The sequence below is a fragment of the Lutjanus erythropterus genome, chromosome 17, assembly GCF_056507025.1.
Source record: "Lutjanus erythropterus isolate fLutEry1 chromosome 17, fLutEry1.hap2, whole genome shotgun sequence".
NCBI classification, from domain to species: domain Eukaryota; kingdom Metazoa; phylum Chordata; class Actinopteri; order Lutjaniformes; family Lutjanidae; genus Lutjanus; species Lutjanus erythropterus.
In genome coordinates, this window is record NC_139333.1 from 7967359 (window position 1) to 7987685 (window position 20327).

The window sequence follows — 20327 nt, forward strand, 5'->3', positions numbered from 1 at the left end:
CTCCAGTTAATGATAAACCAGCAAACAAATACATACGCCTGTGTCGGTACCGTGGGCCTGAATGTGCTTTCTCATTGACTGTGTCAGCTTTTATCAAGAACAAATGTCCATTTCCTCCAGACTGCTGAGCTAACAAGGCAGGCTGCTGCTCCTGTTTGAGGAGGTCACTTAAGATATGTGTGTGGAATGTGGCCCGAGTGAGACAAGGTGAGGAGGAAGGGTTAGATGCAAGAGCAATAGGACGTGTTAAGCATTTTTGACATGGACCGCAAGAATGTAATCACAGACGTATCACATGTAATTATTGATGCCACTCAAACTGTACTAATCAGTGTTTTTTTTACATTAACAACTGATCAAATGAGAAATTGCAAAGGGATGTCTTACAATCATATGACAAAGAAAAGAAGCAAATCAATTATCAAAATATTTGCCAACTAACTTTCCTCAAATCAACTAATCGACTAATTGTTGCAGCTCTAGCTGTTTTTGTAGCTTGTTTCACTTCCTCCAAGCAGCCAAATAAGTCAATCTATGTTACTTTAAGACTGTATGAAGACTTTGGTTACCAAGTTATAATACTTTGCCCAAGTTGCATTTATACGTAGTTGATGTGTTACACTTTTAGTTAAGACCATCATGTCCGAGTCCAGAGTGAAAGTTTTACCATTTGGTTTTGAATCAGGGCAGAACTGGTAGCACATGAAGATAATATAATATTTTAAGGTAAGGTAATATAATATTTTTATGATCTTTGGTGTACCAGCGAGGCAGTTAAGAGAACAAAGAAGCCCACCTTGATGGCGGATCTGTTCCCAATCAAAATCAATGGGGTACATTAAGCTGTGTAGGAGACGAGGGATTCATTGATTTCAGTAAAATAGGTCCTTCATTACAATATTTTTGTACAGTCTTTGTCAGGACCCGTTTCTTTGACAGAGGGGCGCAGTGGGTGTTCATGCTACAGTGCTTTATTTGAACCCACGGCCAGTGAAAGGAAATTACTTTTACTTTCTTTTATTTCCTTTTATTTCTGAACTTTTGATTTCAGTAACCTCTATAGAGCACATCCGTCATTGTCAAGCGAGTGCCTACGGTAGTTTCTGTATTCACCTCTTGCACAACCTCTCTGTGTTTTCTCTTAATTTGTCTTCACCTGAGCTCTCACTTTATTCTGAAATTTTGAAGAGCCAGCAAACTTAAATAATTAACTCTCATTAAGGCAGCACTAATTAGACAGAGCAATATGCATGTGTAATATCTGTGTGAGTGTGTGTGTGTGTGTGTGTGTTGTAAAAGCTTTTTGATGGAGTAAGCTGGCTGTTTTGCTGCTTAGCTCCCGACAGTGAAGTTGAAGCCAGGGAGAAAATTAACAGCAGCTGAAAGCCAAATGCTGACAGTTTTGTTTGTCTGTAAAGTGTATCTGATCGGCTGCTGTGCCAGAGAAACAACTGGCTGTGTTTCTACAATAAATATCCATTTGACTGGTCAGTGTTCAAGTCCTAAACCAGACAAAACACTCATGTTACCGTGTTTGTCTTGACTTTGCTAATTAGAGTAGAACCTTATAAATTAAGGCAGAAGTATAGATGATAATTTTTGTGTATTACAGCTTAGGTTTTATTGTCGTGTTTTGGACATCATTCCTATTATTACTGAGAGCAAAAGTCAAATGATATAATATATCTGTAATATCTATAATATATTTACTGTAATAAAACAAAAAAAAAATGACCATGAATTATCACCAGATATATTGAAAAAAATATTGAAAATTGAAATTCTCACTTCTCTGGCAGCGCTGTAACTGGCACGATGCCCTTTGAAATGTCTATTCGGGGCTCATAACTTGTGTTATTGTTTCTCTGTTGCACGTTAAATTTGATGCCAGACGTTCACCAAATGAGTAAGTGTCTGTTTGAGTTGTAACAAATCATCAGTAATCTTTAAGAAGGAGTCGAAGGAGTCTGGCAGGCAGTAAGTCACCAAACTCCCCTTCTCTCTGTATGTTTTTGGAGCAGTGAGCTTTTTTTTCAGGATAACAGGCTGTACATTGACAGTCAACTGACAGTTCAATCTTGTTGTTGTCAAATTACAATGTTGTGCTCGTCTTGTGCTTCTGCAGTGTTCCTGCAGCCTGCCTGAGCTTCCTCGAGTCTGTGGAGGAGGTAGTGGTGGGAAACGACTTGCTTCAATAGACTGTATATTAAATAGGATTTCAACCTATTTACCATCTATGGCTCCAGCTGTTTTTTGAACACACAATTGTACCATACTGCTCCTTTAATTGCTGAGATCTTGGAAAGCCCCCACCCTCCTCCCCAGTTTACATAAGTTTACTGACTTACTTACTTACACATGATAGATCACATTGAGGGTGAACAAAAACTCCCCCTGCACAGCCAGTATAAGGTACCAGGCACTGGCAGGTTGCAGAAACATCTTAGTCCAGTGTGCTGTGGTCTGTTTTGATATTCTTACATGAATTTACTGTGAATTTATTAGGAGTGAACGACATGTTTCGTCTGTGGCTTCTTCAGCATGGTGTAGACGAGGTGTCACACAATCTGCCGAACAGTCCCTAACCCCAAGATGTTAATGCGTCATTGCTCCCTGCATTGGTTATGTTGTGTTGCTACACTTGGTTGTGACACAGTTTGAAATTGATTAATGAATACCAGTGAATCAACAGTTGTTACATGGTGGGTTGTTGATTGCTGGTGTTCAAACCTCACTGCTGGCACTCTGTTTCGGAATAAAACTGAGTTGATTGAGAAAATTCATTGTTTTCATCCATAGTTTTGATATGGGTTTACATGAAGGCCAATGGAGACTGCAGGTCGAAAGCTGAAGGTCTTCAAATACAAGTTCCACTGTAGAATAGAATAATAAGACCATATAAAATGTTTATGATCTAATCGATGAGTCCGTCAGTGAGTTTCACCTAAGCTTTCCCTATTTTTAAGTGTGAGGACTTGTTGTGAGTCCTGATTACTCATATATATTCAAAGTGAAGGCTAGTGAGGCTGGCAGGTTGATTGACAGATAGCTTAGAACTGTCTGGTGCTTAAAGCTGCTGTTGAATATTAATGGTCATTTGTCAATAGCTCAGCATTGTGTGTAGGTGTTTGTGGGTTTATTCTTAGCCTGTGTGTGTCTTTGTAACTGTCATGTGTCTTTTGTGCTTTAATAACTGTTCAGTACATGTAGCTGTCGTTTAATATGACCGTGTTGGTCTTCCTTACTTAGTGCTGTTTGCATGTACGTGTGTGTGTGTGTGTGTGTGTGTGTGTGTGTGTGTGTGTGTGTGTGTGTGTGTGTGTGTGTGTGTGTGTGTGTGTGTGTGTGTGTGTCTGTGGCAGTATGTGGGTGTCTGCACTGCAGAGCACACTACAAAATTGTCAGTCTGTCTAAGCCCATTCTATAATCTGCCACTTTTCCTGCCGTCATACTTATCAGCTAACACACACACCTGAGAAAATATGACTTAAGACCTTTTCAGTCTCAACTTTTAACATTGATTTTCTCGGCTCCCTGTCGAACCGTCTCAGTTTATTTTTAGGATGAAGCACCAAAGAGAAATGGGCACACCATTTACAGAACTGCGTGATGGAGTGTGTGCACGGTGGCTGCAGGGCTCTACATGAACAACACGCCGTTGTGGTTATTTTAATTTTCTGTTTTGTTTTTTTTTTGTTTTTTTTTTGCCTGTACTTTTCTCACTGGTTTGTCGTGGGCTGTGCTTAGTTGGAAAAAGGTCACACACACATTTTCTGCAGTGATCCCTGAAATGTGGTTATCAAACTCATGATATGTAAGGAGGTAGGATATTTTACAGTTGAACAATAAACTTTATTATTCCAAATGACATCAGGCTACTGAAACAATAACCTTTGTACTTTACTAATTATAGATTACTATAAAAAAAACACAAATAGAAGAAAATATATATAAAACCTGGAAGAGATACAAAAAATACTGTCTATAAAGTTCTATAAACAATCTGCATTATGTTTTGTAAAAAAGCAAAAACAAACAAATACCAATATTGATCAATATAGCTGTGATAAGCCAATATCGGCCTGATCATATTGGTCAGGCTCATTTACTTGGTTACATAGATGATAATATTTTCTTTTGAATCCATCCTCTGATCCCTCAGTGCACCCGGCATGGCACACTTTGCTTCTCACATTAAAGAAACACAAATTCTTCATGTAAAACCAAAAGGCATAAATTTAGGCAACAGCACAACAAGCTACAGCCCTCAGTGAATTCCTAATGAAGCAGCCCTTTTTACTCTGATAAGCTGGCTTGCTTTGACCCACATCAGTATTATCTGATTTGGATTTGGTTCAAGGTGCCTGTAGGCTGGACTGCAATCGTCTCTGAGCTCTCTGGTTTTTTCTCTGACTGGAGGGCTTGTTATCACCTGACTTATGTGGATGTTCCTCCAAAAATGACCCTCAGAGACGGTAGTTTTCTGCTGTAACAGGTGGCTGTTGAGAAGATATCAAACTGGAGAGAAAAAGAAAGACAAGCCTTCATAGTTACACATAGGAAACTCTTATTATGAAGCTTTTTATCTTCTTTTTTTCCCTCACACTTCCTTCACTGCTCTGGCCTCCACTGTCATCACTTATTGTATTGTCATTATTGAGCAGCTCTGGCAGACCTCATCACAATATAAGAGGATTGAAACAAGAGGGGGAAAGGAAGGAGGGCAATAAACAGAACGTAAGTGAAGAGGTCGAGGGGACAATGAGAAAAAGAGCGGGGATAGGAGAGAGGAAGAGGGGCGATGAGATGGAATTGGAAGCTCAGGTAATTGAAAAATCATTACTAGGGTGGCCATGCAGATTGTTGCTTACTGGCCTGTATGAAAGGGCAAGAGTGTGCGACTCCACACACTTTCATTTATTCATCAGTCATTTTTATAGGAGCTGTAGGAGTAAACGGGTAAAAATTGAACTTGTGGTCAAGAATCTTACAGACTTTTTGGTAAGATTGAATAGCCACTTTCAGAGGCACTGAACAAGGGAGGTGGACATGTCTTCATTAGCATTTCAGAATCCGTCCTAGTATTTGAGCTAAAAGTTAAATTATGACTAAAATCACTCATGCTTCAGAGTTGGATTTAAGAGATAATTATGAAGCCTCCTACACTTACTTTCGGCGAGGATAAGGACAGTTCCTGGGAGAGAGCGTGACATTATGGTTTTATGACACATAAAGCTGTAAAGTAGAAATTAAGATGACTTGTAGTTTTTTCTGACAGCTGCGTTTGAAATATTAGTGTAAAAAACTTTAATATGTGTAGACCGGGACTATTAAATTACAAATTAAATTGGACCAGATTTTAAAACCAGGCAAAGCTGATGTGCCAGACATTTTCAATAACCCTGCGAACAGTGTCAGACAGGGGTGCATTTTTAATAGCGGATGTCACACTATTTTTTATTTTTGTCATTTGTCACCTCATCCGCGGTGGTCAGCCTGCATTCTTTCATGGTTTCAGAGTCTGTGAATGGCCTTTTATGATGGGAAGCTGCTGTAGGTCTCTCTTGGTCTGTCCATGACTGCACCAGGGTAATACGGCTCTGATTATAAGGCACAATCAAACTCTGCACTCGAGTGTCCCTCAGTGCGCGTTTCTCAGAGTGATGCCTCTGAATATTATATTCTTAATAGTACTGCAACACACTCATTGCAAATTCAAGACATTAGTTTGGTGTTTGGAGATGGCGGTAAACTAAACAAGTAGTTTCCTGTCCAGGCAGGGTTCAACTGACGCCTTTTAGTGTCAATTTTACTTTTCAGGGTTGACTGAGACAAATTTTCAGTAGAGCACTTACCTACTTATGACTGTCAATTGCCAGATGTCTTGAAAAGCTTCAAAGCGTGGTGGGAACTCACATGAGAAAACAATCATTTGTGAAAGAAACGATTTTACTCTAAAACGGATATACAGGAATTTATTCATCTTTTCTCATTAACTCAAAATATACAAGTTTTATTTATTCAAGTTAATTAAACTTTAAATTTCTTGTATTTATTATTATGTAACACTTAAGAACTTACAAACAAGTTTTTCTAATTTGAAGTCTTGACTTGAAATTAGTTGAATGAAAGTACTGTACAGAGTTCAATCAGCTCATTAAGCTTCTAAAGAAACGTGATCTGTATATTAGCAGTGTTTCCAGCACTCGTTGTTTGAGAGTTAAATCTCTCCTGAGATCCTTCTCTTTCAGATGTTGAAGAAAACATAAATGATAACTTGCTGTGTGTCTCTAATACACTCAAAGATAAGTCATTGTTTGTTTTTGCAGTAATGGAATCACTGTGAACCACGATTAAGCTTAGTATTGAGTTCAGTCTCTAGCCCCTTACACTGAAATGCAATAAATTCACTGGGAGCACTTTCACATATTGTTTTTGTGTCACTGCTGAAACAAAGTGGCTCCAACAGGAGCAGCTGTAAGTTCTTTGTGTAAAATGGAGCACTGACTTTTCAAGCTGAGAAAATGTAAAAGAAAATCAAATTTGTTTGTAATGGTTGTCAGTGTGACTGAAGAGTTGTTGGTTCAATTTAATATCTGAAGTTTATTGAACGCATTTTCTGAAGTACAACTGAATTAATATCTAGTTTATTTTACTAGATCATTGCAAAATTACCTCAACTCATCTGTCTCTTCAGTTGAGTCAACGTAAAATTTTAAAGCAGACAAACGTTTTTTCGTTAAAACAAACAGTAATTTAGTTTAAGTGTGGCTACATCTGTGAACATCCTGCCCATGTGCTGTACTTCTCACACTGCTTCCACACACTCTATACAGTATGTAGTTTACTTATTTTGTCATATATCAGATTTCGGTATGCTGGGCCACTCAGAGTTGGTTCTGAGCTGAATGTGGCCTGTGAGCCAAGTGTTGAACAGGCCAAGTCTAGGCTTTATGTACATGCAAATAATATCAGTTTCTAAGTAATAATAAATAATCGTAATCTCATAAGGATTTTTACCAAGTTATTTGCATGGCAGACTATACCTGAAAACTGGCAAGCTACAAGAGATGGGAGCTGATAAGATTTTATTGATAACTATGCCATTATCAGTTCTGCTTATTGATCTGATTCTTTATTGATTCCCTTTCTGGTGTAGAAAAAAGCAGACTTATTGTTATTATTATTGTCATTATTACTATTACTATTATTATCATTATCATTATCATTGGTGTTATGTGTAACCTTACATGATGCTGAAACTGAACTTTAGTGGTCAAGACTTCTGTGTCAGACCTGTTGATGGACTTTGTTTGGGAGTTTTCACCATCTGGGAGGCTTGTTTAATGTTTAATGTGATGTTTATGTTCCAAAATACAAATGCTATGTTTTGTTGGTGTTTTTAATGTACAGTTGTTACTTTCTGTTAGCGTTTGTGATGGGTTTTGTTTAAAGAAATGGTTGTTATTAATTGTCGTTTTTGTGTTGGTTTAGAGATGTTTTAGTTGACACCATGAGCGAACGGTCTTGCACATTTCACCACTCCAACTGGTTCCCAGTGCAAAATATACACTGTAAGAAGTGAAAGCAATGCTTTGATTGTAGAGCAGGGAAGCGTAGTGAACGTGGGGGCCAAAAATACAGGCATAAGCAGGAGTTCAATTAGCGTGGGAATTGATCGCAGCATAGAAAATACAATTTCTTAATGATGTCAATGGAATTGTAGTTTTGTAGCTGGTTCTAAAGTGGTGCTGGGTCTTTAATGCCCATCCCTACAAGCAACTCGTGGCTTTACACAATTAACTCAGCTTAACTCAGCTGTATTAAATTATCCTTGCAAGCCCTGGCAGCATTTCATCATGATGATGGTAAAAAGAAAAGTATTCATCACCAAGTGGTAGGAGTCATCTTCTGGGGACCATGAATGTCTACTCAAAAATGCAAATGGAATCTATCCAATATTTGTAGGGTGATTTCAGTCTGGACCAAAGTGGTGAACCTACAGACCAACACTGCCATGTGTAGAGGCATGTCACCAGCATGGCTATCAATTTATCTCTCAGTTATTTTCGGTCTCTCGTCTTAAGTAAATATTTAATCTATAATTAGTAATAAGTGAATTCATGTGTAAAATAATAGATCTGTGAGGCTCATTAACAGCAATCAAAGATTAAATTACTGGTGAAATTGTCTGTAATAACAGTGATCAATGCTGCAAAGCTGCTTTTTCCCTCGTGGCCATAAGCTTACGATGACTGTTTGTTTTGTGGAAGGAGCATGTTCTCTTTGACGAAATGTTAACTTTATCAAGCTCATCAGAGGACATATATGAATATCTTAAATTCCACGAAATATATTAACATCTTCGCCGGAACATCACCTCTGTAGCTCAGCAGAGATAAAGTCAGTTTTTTAGGTTAATAAAGTTATTAACATGTTTTTACTTTGAGAATTTTTAGCCTTTAGGACTGATTTACTGCTCTGAGACAGGTTCTTTTGTCTCTGTTTGTGTCTACATATGTACAGGTGTGTGGTTCACACATGTGTCCTTGTATGTCATGCAGCTCAAAAGCAGATGTCCAGCTTCTGTTTGTTTTTCCATGTCAGCAACATTCAGCATGAGTGCCAAAAATAGCTGTAGATTATTATTTGTAACTCTTAATGTTTCATCAGTGATGTTGCTGAAAAATGATGATTAAGAAATTCACTCACCAGTATAACGGAGCTGGAAAAAGATGTAAGAGGTGGCAATGTCAAGTCAATGTCATTTACAGGCTGCCCATAATAAACACAAATACAGATCATTTGACAAGACTTGATCTAAGACAGAAGTGTTATCTGCCTGTTTTTATCCAGTATGACTAGAAAAATATTGGCACATGGACAGAACCATTATTTCTTGACACACTTTCTCATAAACCTGCTTCACATGTCCACCTCTGCTCATCACTGGTAGCTGATAGATTTCACATTAAAGCTGAAACACTCTGCAGGATGGTACTGTGCACTCAGTTATGTAAACACCCAGCCTACACACAGTGCTGCTAACATCTTTACTCCAGTGTGAAGTAAAACATTAGTAACACTGTGCGTCACTGTAACACCCCACCACACATTAACACACTCGTTTCAGCTGCATAAAACAACCGCATAAACTGCATATTGCAACAAACCTCCAGTGACTCCATTACTGGTCACTTTATAACAGGTGAAAGCAGTGAAACATCTGCGATTGGACAGCTGAACAGAGTGCTAACACTTCCTCTCTCCTGGTGAGGCCAAAGTTCAGCAGCAAATGGATTTTAAATGGCTACACCTGTAAAATCCACCCTGTGTGATTTTTTTTTTTTAAATTCATCCGCTTCCTGTTTTTCCATTACCCTTAGTGACAAACATATTGCTGCTTACCTTGTGTAAAATATGATTATTATTTGTAGTTTTAGAAATAACATGAAATATTGTAAATGAAAACACTGAACTGAGTCCACATAAGCTCCCCAGTGAAGAGTAGGGTGGGTATTATTAGCATGTTATTGATACCAATATTGATGGCTGTTTATCCAGATAGTGACACTTGTTGATACTCTTAATTGACCTTTTCCAAGTCCCACCCCTTTTCACTCTTTTTTTCCCCAATACAAGCTTGGTACCTTGGTCAGCTTTCTCTTTTCCTATTTCCTATACTTAGATCTGCTATGTGCTGGGCTAATCTATCTTGAAATATTTTTTAAAGGAAGGTTAAAAGATCTTACGTTCGCTAATGTTAGCAAATCATTACATAATCTAGCCTACATCCATCATTAGCTTTTGGAGCACAGAGAAAAAAGAGGGCAGGACTTAGCAAGATTTACACTTCACAGTCTCTGATCATTCAAAGATTTCTCTCAAATGTCCCGTGACAATGCAATTTCCACTATTTGCTATTCTCTACTGGCCTTCCTTTTATGTTATCCGTTTTAGCTAGCAGCTAGCCTACATCGCTATTTGATCAGACAGTGACAACCACTTATTTGGACAGATGTGGGGCCACAGGTTGTCGTAGGCTTTCAAAATTAAAAAGATTCTTGTGGCTGAGCATAAGACTTTGGCCTGGGAACCAGGTTTCATTTGCTCTGGCAGATAATTCACAATTGTGAATTAGTCTGGCAATGCCAGACTTGGGGATGAGGGGCTGCTGGTGGAGTAGTCTCATTTTCATGAATATGGGGGCTGCGTTTTTTCACACAGGGCTGTGGTCTGTCTGAGCATGGCTTAAGACTTAAAGAGAAATTGAACAAAGGTCATGCATTGTAACTCAGCACTGCTCAAGTGGCAGAGTTTTGGTGTGGGTTTAGGGCACAACAGCAAATACAGCTAGTACCAGAAGCATTGAAGGGTCCTTCTGTGTTACATGTGAAAACATACATGCTCTTTATACTGCTTTGTGTGAATAAGTGAGCAAACCTACAGCATCTCTGCAATACTGTATCAACAGCACAAATCATCATCAGAGGATTTCAGAACTTTCTGTGCTCATTGCATTGCATTGAAAAAACTTATTGTTTGTTTCCAGTGGCTGCCCTTGAGCAGTTACTCTTTCCAGGCATATAGAGCATACTGCTGTGAAATGCAGCCAATAAGACTTAGAAGATGCTAAGTGTTTCTCATTTGTAAGGTAAACGAACTATAACTTGCAATATCCCATGCAATATGGATGAAATGCATTAAGAATGAGAGGACGAATGTCGTCTGAGAATGGGCCAAGGCTTTAAACCCAACAGCACAGCCTTAACTGCAAAGCAGTGAACTAAAAGGAACTTTTGGTGCAGGTGATGCAACATTAAGCAGAGTGACCAAGGCTTTATTTGCACTTGTGATTAGCTTATTTTCACAGATATACTGTGCTGAGCCACGTTTAGAAATGGTTGCCTGCAGGGTTGCTCCAGATTGAGATTAGTTACTGAATTCCATACTCCAATTCACTTCAACCTAGTTGGAAAAAATTCAGTTTAGTTTAATAAATGCATTTTGCGTGTTATGTGGACAAGACTTTTGAACATATAAGATTTCTCACTCTCCTACTGTATATTCAGAAGCTTTCTTTCAATATTGTGAAGGTCTTCTTGTTGTCTGACCTACCAACCTGCCTCAGTGAAAAAAGCTTTCATCTGTGAGTGAAAGCAATCATAACTTCAATTTCTCTGCCAAGACTGGGGCAACAGATCAGGTGTTTTCTGCTGATGGCCCATTCCCCATTTTTATGAAACTCAAACGATGTGTCCTGTTGGTCTGCTATTTTCTTCTGGTCATATTCATCTGTCTTGCTGCACTGGTTTCATCCCAACTCAACTGAAAGAGAAAGACCTGGTTGCCATTTTCATGTCCTCTCTTGGCCCTTAAAAGTCCACAAACATCCAACAATAAGTGGACTGTTGGCATATTGACTCTCTTTGGCTCTACAGGTCCTTGAGAGAAAATGAAAAACCATTTAACCACAGATTCCGTCCCGAAGCGCAAAACTGAATCCTGAGCTCTGGTCTTGTGCTTTACGGATGTTTTCTGTTCACATTAATGGGTCTAGTGAGGGACAAATATTCAGAAATATTCTAAACATGCAGGATGTTAATCCAAATAGTTTCAAATTATTGACTAATTGCAGTTATGTGCAGATTTCAGAATCTCGTTGTGCATGTTAAAGCTTCCGATAAAGGAAACTTGGTGGCTGTTCTTATCATAGATCCTCAATTCTCAGGTGTAATTGACTGCTCACTAATCCCCATCCCTTTTAATTACTGTTGCCAAGCCTGTCAAGGTCTGCAGTTTACAGTGATAACGGTGACAGTTACCACTAGAAACCTTAATTTGCTCAGCTCACATTCACTTATTTTATTGCTTATTTTCAAACAGATTGTTTTACTTTTAACGTTACAAAGAAAAATAAACTTGATTGCATCCAGGACCAGCTTCCATACAGAAGTACTTCCCAGTGGATAGACTAGTCATGAATGGGATTTTTTTTTTAAACGTAATCTGTAAATTTATGCCAGAGACCGGTGACCAGCCAGTCAGCATTGCATATTCAGTTCTGTACCTGTCAAATTCACACACGTTCTGCGCGATTGTCACATCATGTGAGCAGCAGACACATGGAACATCATAGCAGCTGTCACAGCCACACACACGCTTGCATTAAGTCGGTGTTAGCAATATATCCCAAGAACAGGAGAAAGAGAAGACAGGCAGTCTACAAGGAGATGTAGCAAAAAAACTTTTTAGCCTCTCAGACTAATCGTAACCAGGAGCAGACTACTGTTAACAAACTGACAGGTAAAATCTTTCTTCCAGCTCTGGCTGAAGAACAACCCCCCATGTTGAAAAGTGGAATTGGCCAAGAAAATTGAACTCGGTGCATCTCTACCTGTAACCGTAAAGTAATTCTGATACCAACAGAGTACTTCATTTGATACAGGTTTTTTATATCTTCATGCTAGTGACAACTGTGGCTGGAGACATTCTGTTTTTGGGTTTCCATTGGAATTTCTTCAAATCTGGCACAAACGTCCACTTGGACTCGAGGATGAGCTGATTAGATTTTGGAGGTCTAAAGTCAAGATCAGTATGACCTCACAAGGCACATTTTTGGCCATAACTCAAGAACATTTTACACAAAGAATTAATATGATAAAATAATGAAGTAACGACAAATAATCAGCTCTCTGTCCTCCTCTATAAAAATAGTCTCTCGGTGAAGAAAGCATGTTTCTCACTGGAAATTATTCACTGGAAACATACATGTCAATATAGTGACAACTACAGTTTTGTCAAAAAAATACATACATGTATATATGACATATATGAGTCATACATGGAGGTAAACTGCAACTCGACAGAGGCAAACAACTGTGAGGCCATTATTCTAGAATCTACTTCATTTGATAGCCAATCACATAATAGGAAGTATTCAGTCCTGCAACACCACTACAGTTCTCCCCATCCATCTCCCCACAAATATATTTTGAAAGTTTATTGCAAAATAAGGTAAAGTTAGTGAGGAGTCCATTACAGATTGTGAAATCTAGGCGAGCATACAGACCTGTCTACTAGAGCCTGAGGCATGTCTTCTTGAGGACAAGAACATTTGCTTTACAAACACGATGCATCTTCTGAATTTTATGAATTTATTTTTATGAGATACTTCAGGTGCATGGTGTAGCCATACTTTCCAGTGTTTAAGTGGCATGTTGGCTCACTGAACTGCCATTTCCAGTAGATATACTGCATTTAACTTCACCACACCACAGACTGTGTGGGTTGTAGCTGCTGTTGTATTGGGTCAATCAATTAATAGAAGAATGTTTGATTGTGATTGGCTGCAAGCAAAACCACACAGATGGTCATCTTTTTCTAAACCTGGGAATAGAAACAATCAAATGTAGATATCATTTGCCTGGAGACAGTACTTGGTACTGTTTTTTTTAATACCTTAAAGGTATTGAGTACTCATACCCAGCCATAGTTACTACTGAGCTTTACTTTTCTGCAGATAAACACATCCCTTCCTCACACGTTCACTCCTGAGTTTTATTATTTTAGAGGGCCAGAAGAAGGCACCTCCAAACTGTAGAAAAGTATCACTCATACTAGAGCTCCATGCTTTAACACTGTATGGAGAAATCCAAAGCCTGAAATGCCTGCTTTGCCTGGTTACAGTTGCTATGCTATGATTGGACAATAGCTGTTCAGGGAAGAGTTTTTAGCGAATAGCCAATTTGAGCTTTAATTGTCAGATTTCAGAATTTTCCTCTCTACTAGTCCTTGAAGCAATCATCTTCCCATTTAGGTGTGACTTAAGGCCCTTAAGTGACTCACTGTATAAACTGTTTTTGTTAGATTTTTTTCAGCCTGCAACAAAAAGCTACTTATTCTGCTCATGCAGTAGGAGAGCACTCCGAGGTCTTCATCTCATGCCCCACAGAGACCTCGAAGTATGTTACTGAATAGCAAATTCTGAGGTCTAATCGACCAAGGAACATTAGAGTGTTTGCACCCGCAGCATTTGCATGCAGAAATTCTACCATCCTGCTCTAATATGTCTTGAGAGGCACATACTGGACGACTTTCAGGATGGAACAAATGTATAAAGTGCACAGGGATCATCATCAAGACACAGCAGTAGCATCCCAGCAAACATTTGATGGACAACGTTTGCTGAATTTCAAACATTTCACAACAAGATGATAAAATGTGTTGAAAATGCAGAGAAAAAACAGTTTTGTACCAGGTCAGAAAGCCACTTGTATTTCTGTGAAACACATTAGACAGTGTTGCTGATAACCCCACTGGTTCTTGACTGAGGCTGTGTACTCATCCATCTTGTTCACCAATTTTTATCAGATCCCCTGTAATGATAGACACCAAAGTTAGATCTACTCTCTATCTGTTAGAATAGTTGAATATTATGCAGGAGCTCATGCAACTCTTGACCATTAATGTGGTGTTGTTTTGAAAAGAGCTTAACAACCAATTATTTATCTCATGAAAAGGTACTGCAGAAGTGTTGAAATACTATTTGTGTGTGTGTGTGTGTGTGTGTGTGTGTGTGTGTGTGTGTGTGTGTGTGTGTGTGTGTGTGTGTGTGTGTGTGTGTGTGTGTGTGTGTGTGTGTGTGTGCCCCCACACGTGCGCGCACAAGGATGAAGGGCTTTGCAGCTACAGTGTTGGTAAATGATGCAACTCCCTGAAACAAAGGTCTTCATCGTAACAAAAGGTGTGTGTGTTTTTGTTGCCATGGAAGATATCACTGTGTGCTGACATCATCACAGTGATAAAAGAGCATGTCACAGCAGAGTCCAAGCCCTGATTACACCAACTGTGGTCGCAAAAAGCCACCTGTAATACAGATAAATGCCACTGGACCCTTTGGCAGCCTATGAAAGTATCATTTAGTCTGGTTCTGATGCCTCTTTCGAAGGTTTACAGAACAGGAGGTGTGGTGCAGTTGCAGTAGGTGCTTCACCATCTGTTGCCTTGTGGAGATCTGCACTCTTCATGCACTCTTCTACTTAACATTTTTACTGTTGCCTTCCTTTCTTTATTTGCAGATTTTTAATTATGTTCTTTTTTGTCTTTCAGAATAAGGTACTGAGCATCGATGCTGTGAAGGTGAAACTGCAGGTAAGAACAGCAATTTATCTCTTTAATCTTTTAGTCTGACAAAAATGAAAATAGACCCTCCATTTAAACAAAGTGAGGTTACGTGTGTGTGTTTTTTAATAACAAATCACCAGCAACTGTTTCCCATGGTGTATATACCTCACATACATCTTCATTTCCTGCTGTGGGAGGACGAAGAAGCCCAAATGATGACTTAATGAGGCCTTAGTTAATCTCTATCAGTCAATTAGCCTGCTGCTCTGCCTGACTGAAAACACTAAAGGGAATAGCAGACTTTCCATCAGATTAGCCTGGAAGTTATCAGTTAGGGACAGACAGAGATGCCGATGAATCCTCGTCATTCAAAAACGGCATTAGATACTGTCTGATGAGTTTTCCACCGCAGTTGCAACACTCACTTTCTCTCTCCCTTCATCTTTTTCGTCTTTAATGGATCTGTGTTCATCCATCATCCATCTATCAAATGAGATGTTTCAAGTGATTTCCCAGGAATGATTTTAATGAAACTTGCAGGCATATACTGTTCGCACTTTAAAACTACTGTAGAACATTACTTTACAGTATATCATGATTTCGATGTCTTAGAGACGTTGCTGCTACTTTGACAAGCAATGCATGTTTGAACTATGTTCAAAAAAAGTACACAATTGTCCCAATGTGCCTTAAAACACCATTAGGAGGGCAGAATAAGGAAAGGATCAAGTTCAAACTGAGGTACTACGTTTGCTCAACTGTTATTGGAGCACAGGACAAAAAGGGCAGGTTTTAGGAAAGATCACTTAGTCTGCTGTTATCCAAACCAAAGTTTATCACCTATAATTGTGTATTTCATTGTTTTCAAGCAATGATTTATATAACTTAACAATATCATCATTACTATAATTTAGCTATTACCATTACTGTCAGATCTATTGATCGTATCCTCACATGTATGTACAAGTCACTGTCCAGGTGAACATCTTCTGTCGAAATGCCTGATTGTGAACATCACCCATCATGGCAGTTATTCTGTCCCGCCTTTGTGAGACCTCTCCTTGACACTTCATGTCAGTGCAGTCATCGATCACCTTGCTGTGGCGAGCTGTTTTTTTTTTAAGCCATTTTCATATCTAACCTTTCCTCTTAATTACACTGAAAGTACAACCTTCAGGTGACATGGTACTCATTATTGTTCCCCCTTCCTTCACTTCAGCAGATCCCTTAATTCCACTGCTGACACTGTTAAAATGATAGACTTGCCATTATGGATCTCTGAATGCAGGAATTCAGTCTCCAAACTTTGATAGTTTTTTTTTTTTACTCTTTGATGCCATTTTCATGAGTGAACACATCATTACATATGGGTCAGGAAACATATCCATATTTGGCATTATTGGGTTGTTAAGTATGCCAGTTTACAAGTATCATGAACGTGCGCTCAAATATGAACAGGGGGATCATTAACAGTGAAGTTAGGAGCCTTTGCTGAATCTGATGTGGCACAGTCATAGGAGCCCACTGTACAGAAAAGAAGGTCAAGATAAGAATACAAAAATGCTCTTAGGTTCAGTGTTCATTCAGATTTCTCTCTATGAGAAATGATAGATGATAACTGAGTACCTATATGTGCTCTGGATGGACAAACTGGGTGAGGTTCAGAGTAGATGTCACAGTGAAATTTTCAAACATTTGATAGTACTGCATGGATTCTCTCCTGTTGTTTCTTGTTTACAATGTTCTTAAGTGGAGGACTTTAGTAAATCCAATAAAAGTTGGTTCACAGTGGCAGACGCATGCTTAAATTTCTGATAATTAATGGTGATGTTGTTCTTCCCTTCTAGATCTGGGACACTGCTGGACAGGAGCGTTTCCGGAGTGTCACACACGCTTACTACCGCGACGCAAATGGTAGGGTTCCCCTGTTTGTCAGCATGAGCCTGTTTGATTGTGACTGACATCGTTCCCTCTACCTTTTATCATCTCCTGAGTCCTGACACAGTCAAGCTGTTCTGACTGACATTTCATTACCCTTGTTTACTTCAAATTTGTTATCGACATCTGCTCCCTGTTGTGCCCTCTTTCCTGTTGGGATAGTGAAGAACACTTGAGTTGAAGCTGATTTGATAGACTGGTGTGTACAGACACACACACACGTGTGTGTGTGTGTGTGTGTGAAATCATTCGCCAGAGGCTCTGTGATGTGCAGGTTCCCTTAAGCGAGAGGCTAACCACTGGGTGGGAAAATGAGCCTGCCTCTCACACAGTGGGTGGTGGGACAGCTATGAGCTATTCCTGTGTGTGTGTTCGTGAGTGTGTATGTGTGCAGCAGTTATACCTCGAACAACCCCGCTGAGTGCAGATAGTATTGCACCTCAGGCCAACTTGAATGAACAGGTGTTGTGGCACACACACACACACACACACACACACACACACACACACACACACACACACACACACACACACACACACACACACACACACACACACACACAGCTGTACTGGCATAATCTCAAACACAGATCTGTTCAGCAGCATACAAAATAGCATCATAATGGCTGATTGTTGAATGTGTGTGTGTGTGTTCCTGTGTTCTTATGTCACATATGTTATATATGAGTCTGTGCTTGTGTGTGATTACACATGTGTACACATTTGTATAAGTGTGAAGAGCTGTGATGGTATGTTTTTTTTCTGACTGTACAGCAACATATTCCTGCAGGATAGCTGTTTAGCGCCACTGCATGAGTAATTGCTTTTTTTTTTTGCTTTTTTTTTTTGACTTAATTCAAGAATACGGTTATAAGAGTAGCACAGCTCCTGTAAGGAATGGGGCAGTGTTTATGTGAGCGCTGTTGAGGTAGAGTGAGTGAGCAGCAGATGGAGCAATGGAGAATGATGGTGCTGCACATGGCGGCAGAGACTTAAACTTAGGAGCAGAAACTTAAACTTAGTAGTAAGTTGTCAGTCTGGCCGTAAATGTACAGTTGAGGTTATAGTGTGTAACAATAAACGCTGCAGCATCTCTAGACCGAGAAAGGTCTCATCTATTGTTTCCCCAACTGCTGGAAAAATGAAGACAGTTAGGCCCAAAGTAACTAAGCTAAGCAGGAAAGGCTAACATGTGGCTAATGTTAATGCTAGCATTGTGCCTTTACAACGGTGGCTCTCGTGTGATTGAATCCCTTTTATTAATTGTGTATTTCAGCCTTTAACCTCTGTGTCTTTTTGGAGATGTAGTAAAATAAATCCATAATGATAAATTCAACACTGAATGTCTTTAGTCATTGAAAACAGTTCTTACTGTTTTAGCATGTTGTTAGCCATCCACTGGACTTGGTAAAAAAAAAAAAAAAAGGCTAGAGTAGCAGTGCCTCTATATTCCAAAGCATGACACATCCACAAGTTCATCATTTGAATACTTACATGGAGGGTTAAGTCTATTAATAAATGATTCATAGGTCCACAATGCGCTAATTGCCTCAGAATCAATAATTATGTAAACTATCTTCCTTTCTAGTTTGATAAATCCATATTCTTCTGTGATTGGAAACAATAACCCGAGGCATCATGAGATTTCCAGTGGACGGCTGGGTGTCGACCATTCAGAGGCTCCTGACTTGTCAACCAGTTAGCAACTTTGTTCCTGACTTGTCGTGTGTAGCTTTGACCTCAGATGCATTGCAGAATGTAATGCCATGAGATTCACCCTCAAATATAACGTGCAATGATGATGGTAATGAGCTCAGCCCTGCTGTAGGGGTCACATAACTGCGGTAATCATCACAGCCCTATGCATGGAATTACTTTTTGTTCACATTATCTGCAACTACGTGTGTGTGCTTTTTCCTTCTGATTCAATGAATGCGTATGTGGACTACTCCGTGTGTGTGTGTGTTGCTGGCCTGTTGCCCGGCGTTATTCTGATCTGTCAGTGTAACAGTTTACCCTCGCTGATCTTTAACAAGGCTCCCGGGGAGCCTCAGACCAGCTCCTCCGAGTTGTCCGTCTGTTACTGACTTTTAAATAAAGCTCATTCGCTCTGACGGGCAGAGCCAGGGGAAGCAGTCCGAATGCAGCTGTCACGAAAGCTGTCAGTTTCTGTGAGCTAATGGACATTTTTTCATGAGTCATGCTTTGAAATGTAGCCCAAAGAGCCCACAGTTAGAGGGCTCTGCCTCGTTTCTGAGCATCAGCAGGTAGGAGCGAGCAAGTCCGACGTCTAAAAAAAGACTAAATGATTATAGTGCCTCGAATTCAGATCCACATTCCAAAGCATGATGCATCGAGTTTGGAGAAAAACACTGCCAAAAGTTCATCATTTAAAAACTTATATGGAGGATGAAGTCTGTAGTTATTATTAATAAATGATTCAGAAATCTGAGATCAGTGTGTGACGTGCGCTAATTGCCTAAAAATCACTAACCATGTATACTTATATCTTACTTTCTTGTATTTGTTATTCTTTTTCATCTCCACATGAAAAGCTATCCAAGCACATATGCTCTGTTCTCTCAGTTACAGATATTTCTTCAGAGCTCCTCGATACAGCCAAAGTTTCTGTCACTGAACAGCTCCACCGCCATCTGCTATTAGTTGAGAAAAAGATTCAAGCACATAAGGTGCTAAACTGAAAAGTATCCACAAGTCTCAATGAAAATGTCACGTGAACGGCATGCCAGTGTTTATCAGAGAAACAGGAACATCTCCAGACTGTACAAAGATTGTACAGCAAATGAGTCATAATGCATTGTCATTTCTTATGACTAAATGTCTGCTTTGTTGGCTCTTTCTCTCTGTTGGAGGCTGATGTCTACCCTGTCACTCTGTACTTACTGATGCAGATAGTGTGTAAGAAAAAAACATCACAGCACTGAAAGCTTGGAGGCAAAGATGGAGACAAAAAAAAATGTGATTCAGAGCAAAATTCTGTTTCATACAATCTTGATCTTTGTAGTTTTGGATAGCATTCCTTCTAGAAATATTGCAATTGTACTCGATGTGTTAATTGTTGAAATGCGTCAATACAGGCACATTGCCTGAAAAGAACATACAGTATACCTACACTTACAATTTTCTTGTTTAATTAGGCATTATTATCAACATTTTGGGTGTGTTCAGTTTTACCTCCAAGAAAAGGTTGGGATAATCTGGTTAAACTGTCTGATCGTCTGACTGCTCATGTTTCTTGCCCA

At 39.3% G+C, this 20327-nt stretch overlaps 1 protein-coding gene across 3 annotated transcripts in view; it reads left to right on the plus strand.

Annotated features, from left to right (window-relative positions):
• The window catches only part of rab26 (RAB26, member RAS oncogene family), a 114076-nt gene that overhangs the window by 31153 nt on the left and 62596 nt on the right, over nt 1–20327 (plus strand). For all 3 annotated transcript variants that reach the window (XM_084740955.1, XM_084740954.1, XM_084740953.1), the window contains 2 exons: nt 15112–15153; nt 16974–17040. In XM_084740955.1, the coding sequence (XP_084597081.1) occupies nt 15112–15153; nt 16974–17040 (109 nt within the window). The remainder of the gene's footprint in view (nt 1–15111; nt 15154–16973; nt 17041–20327) is intronic.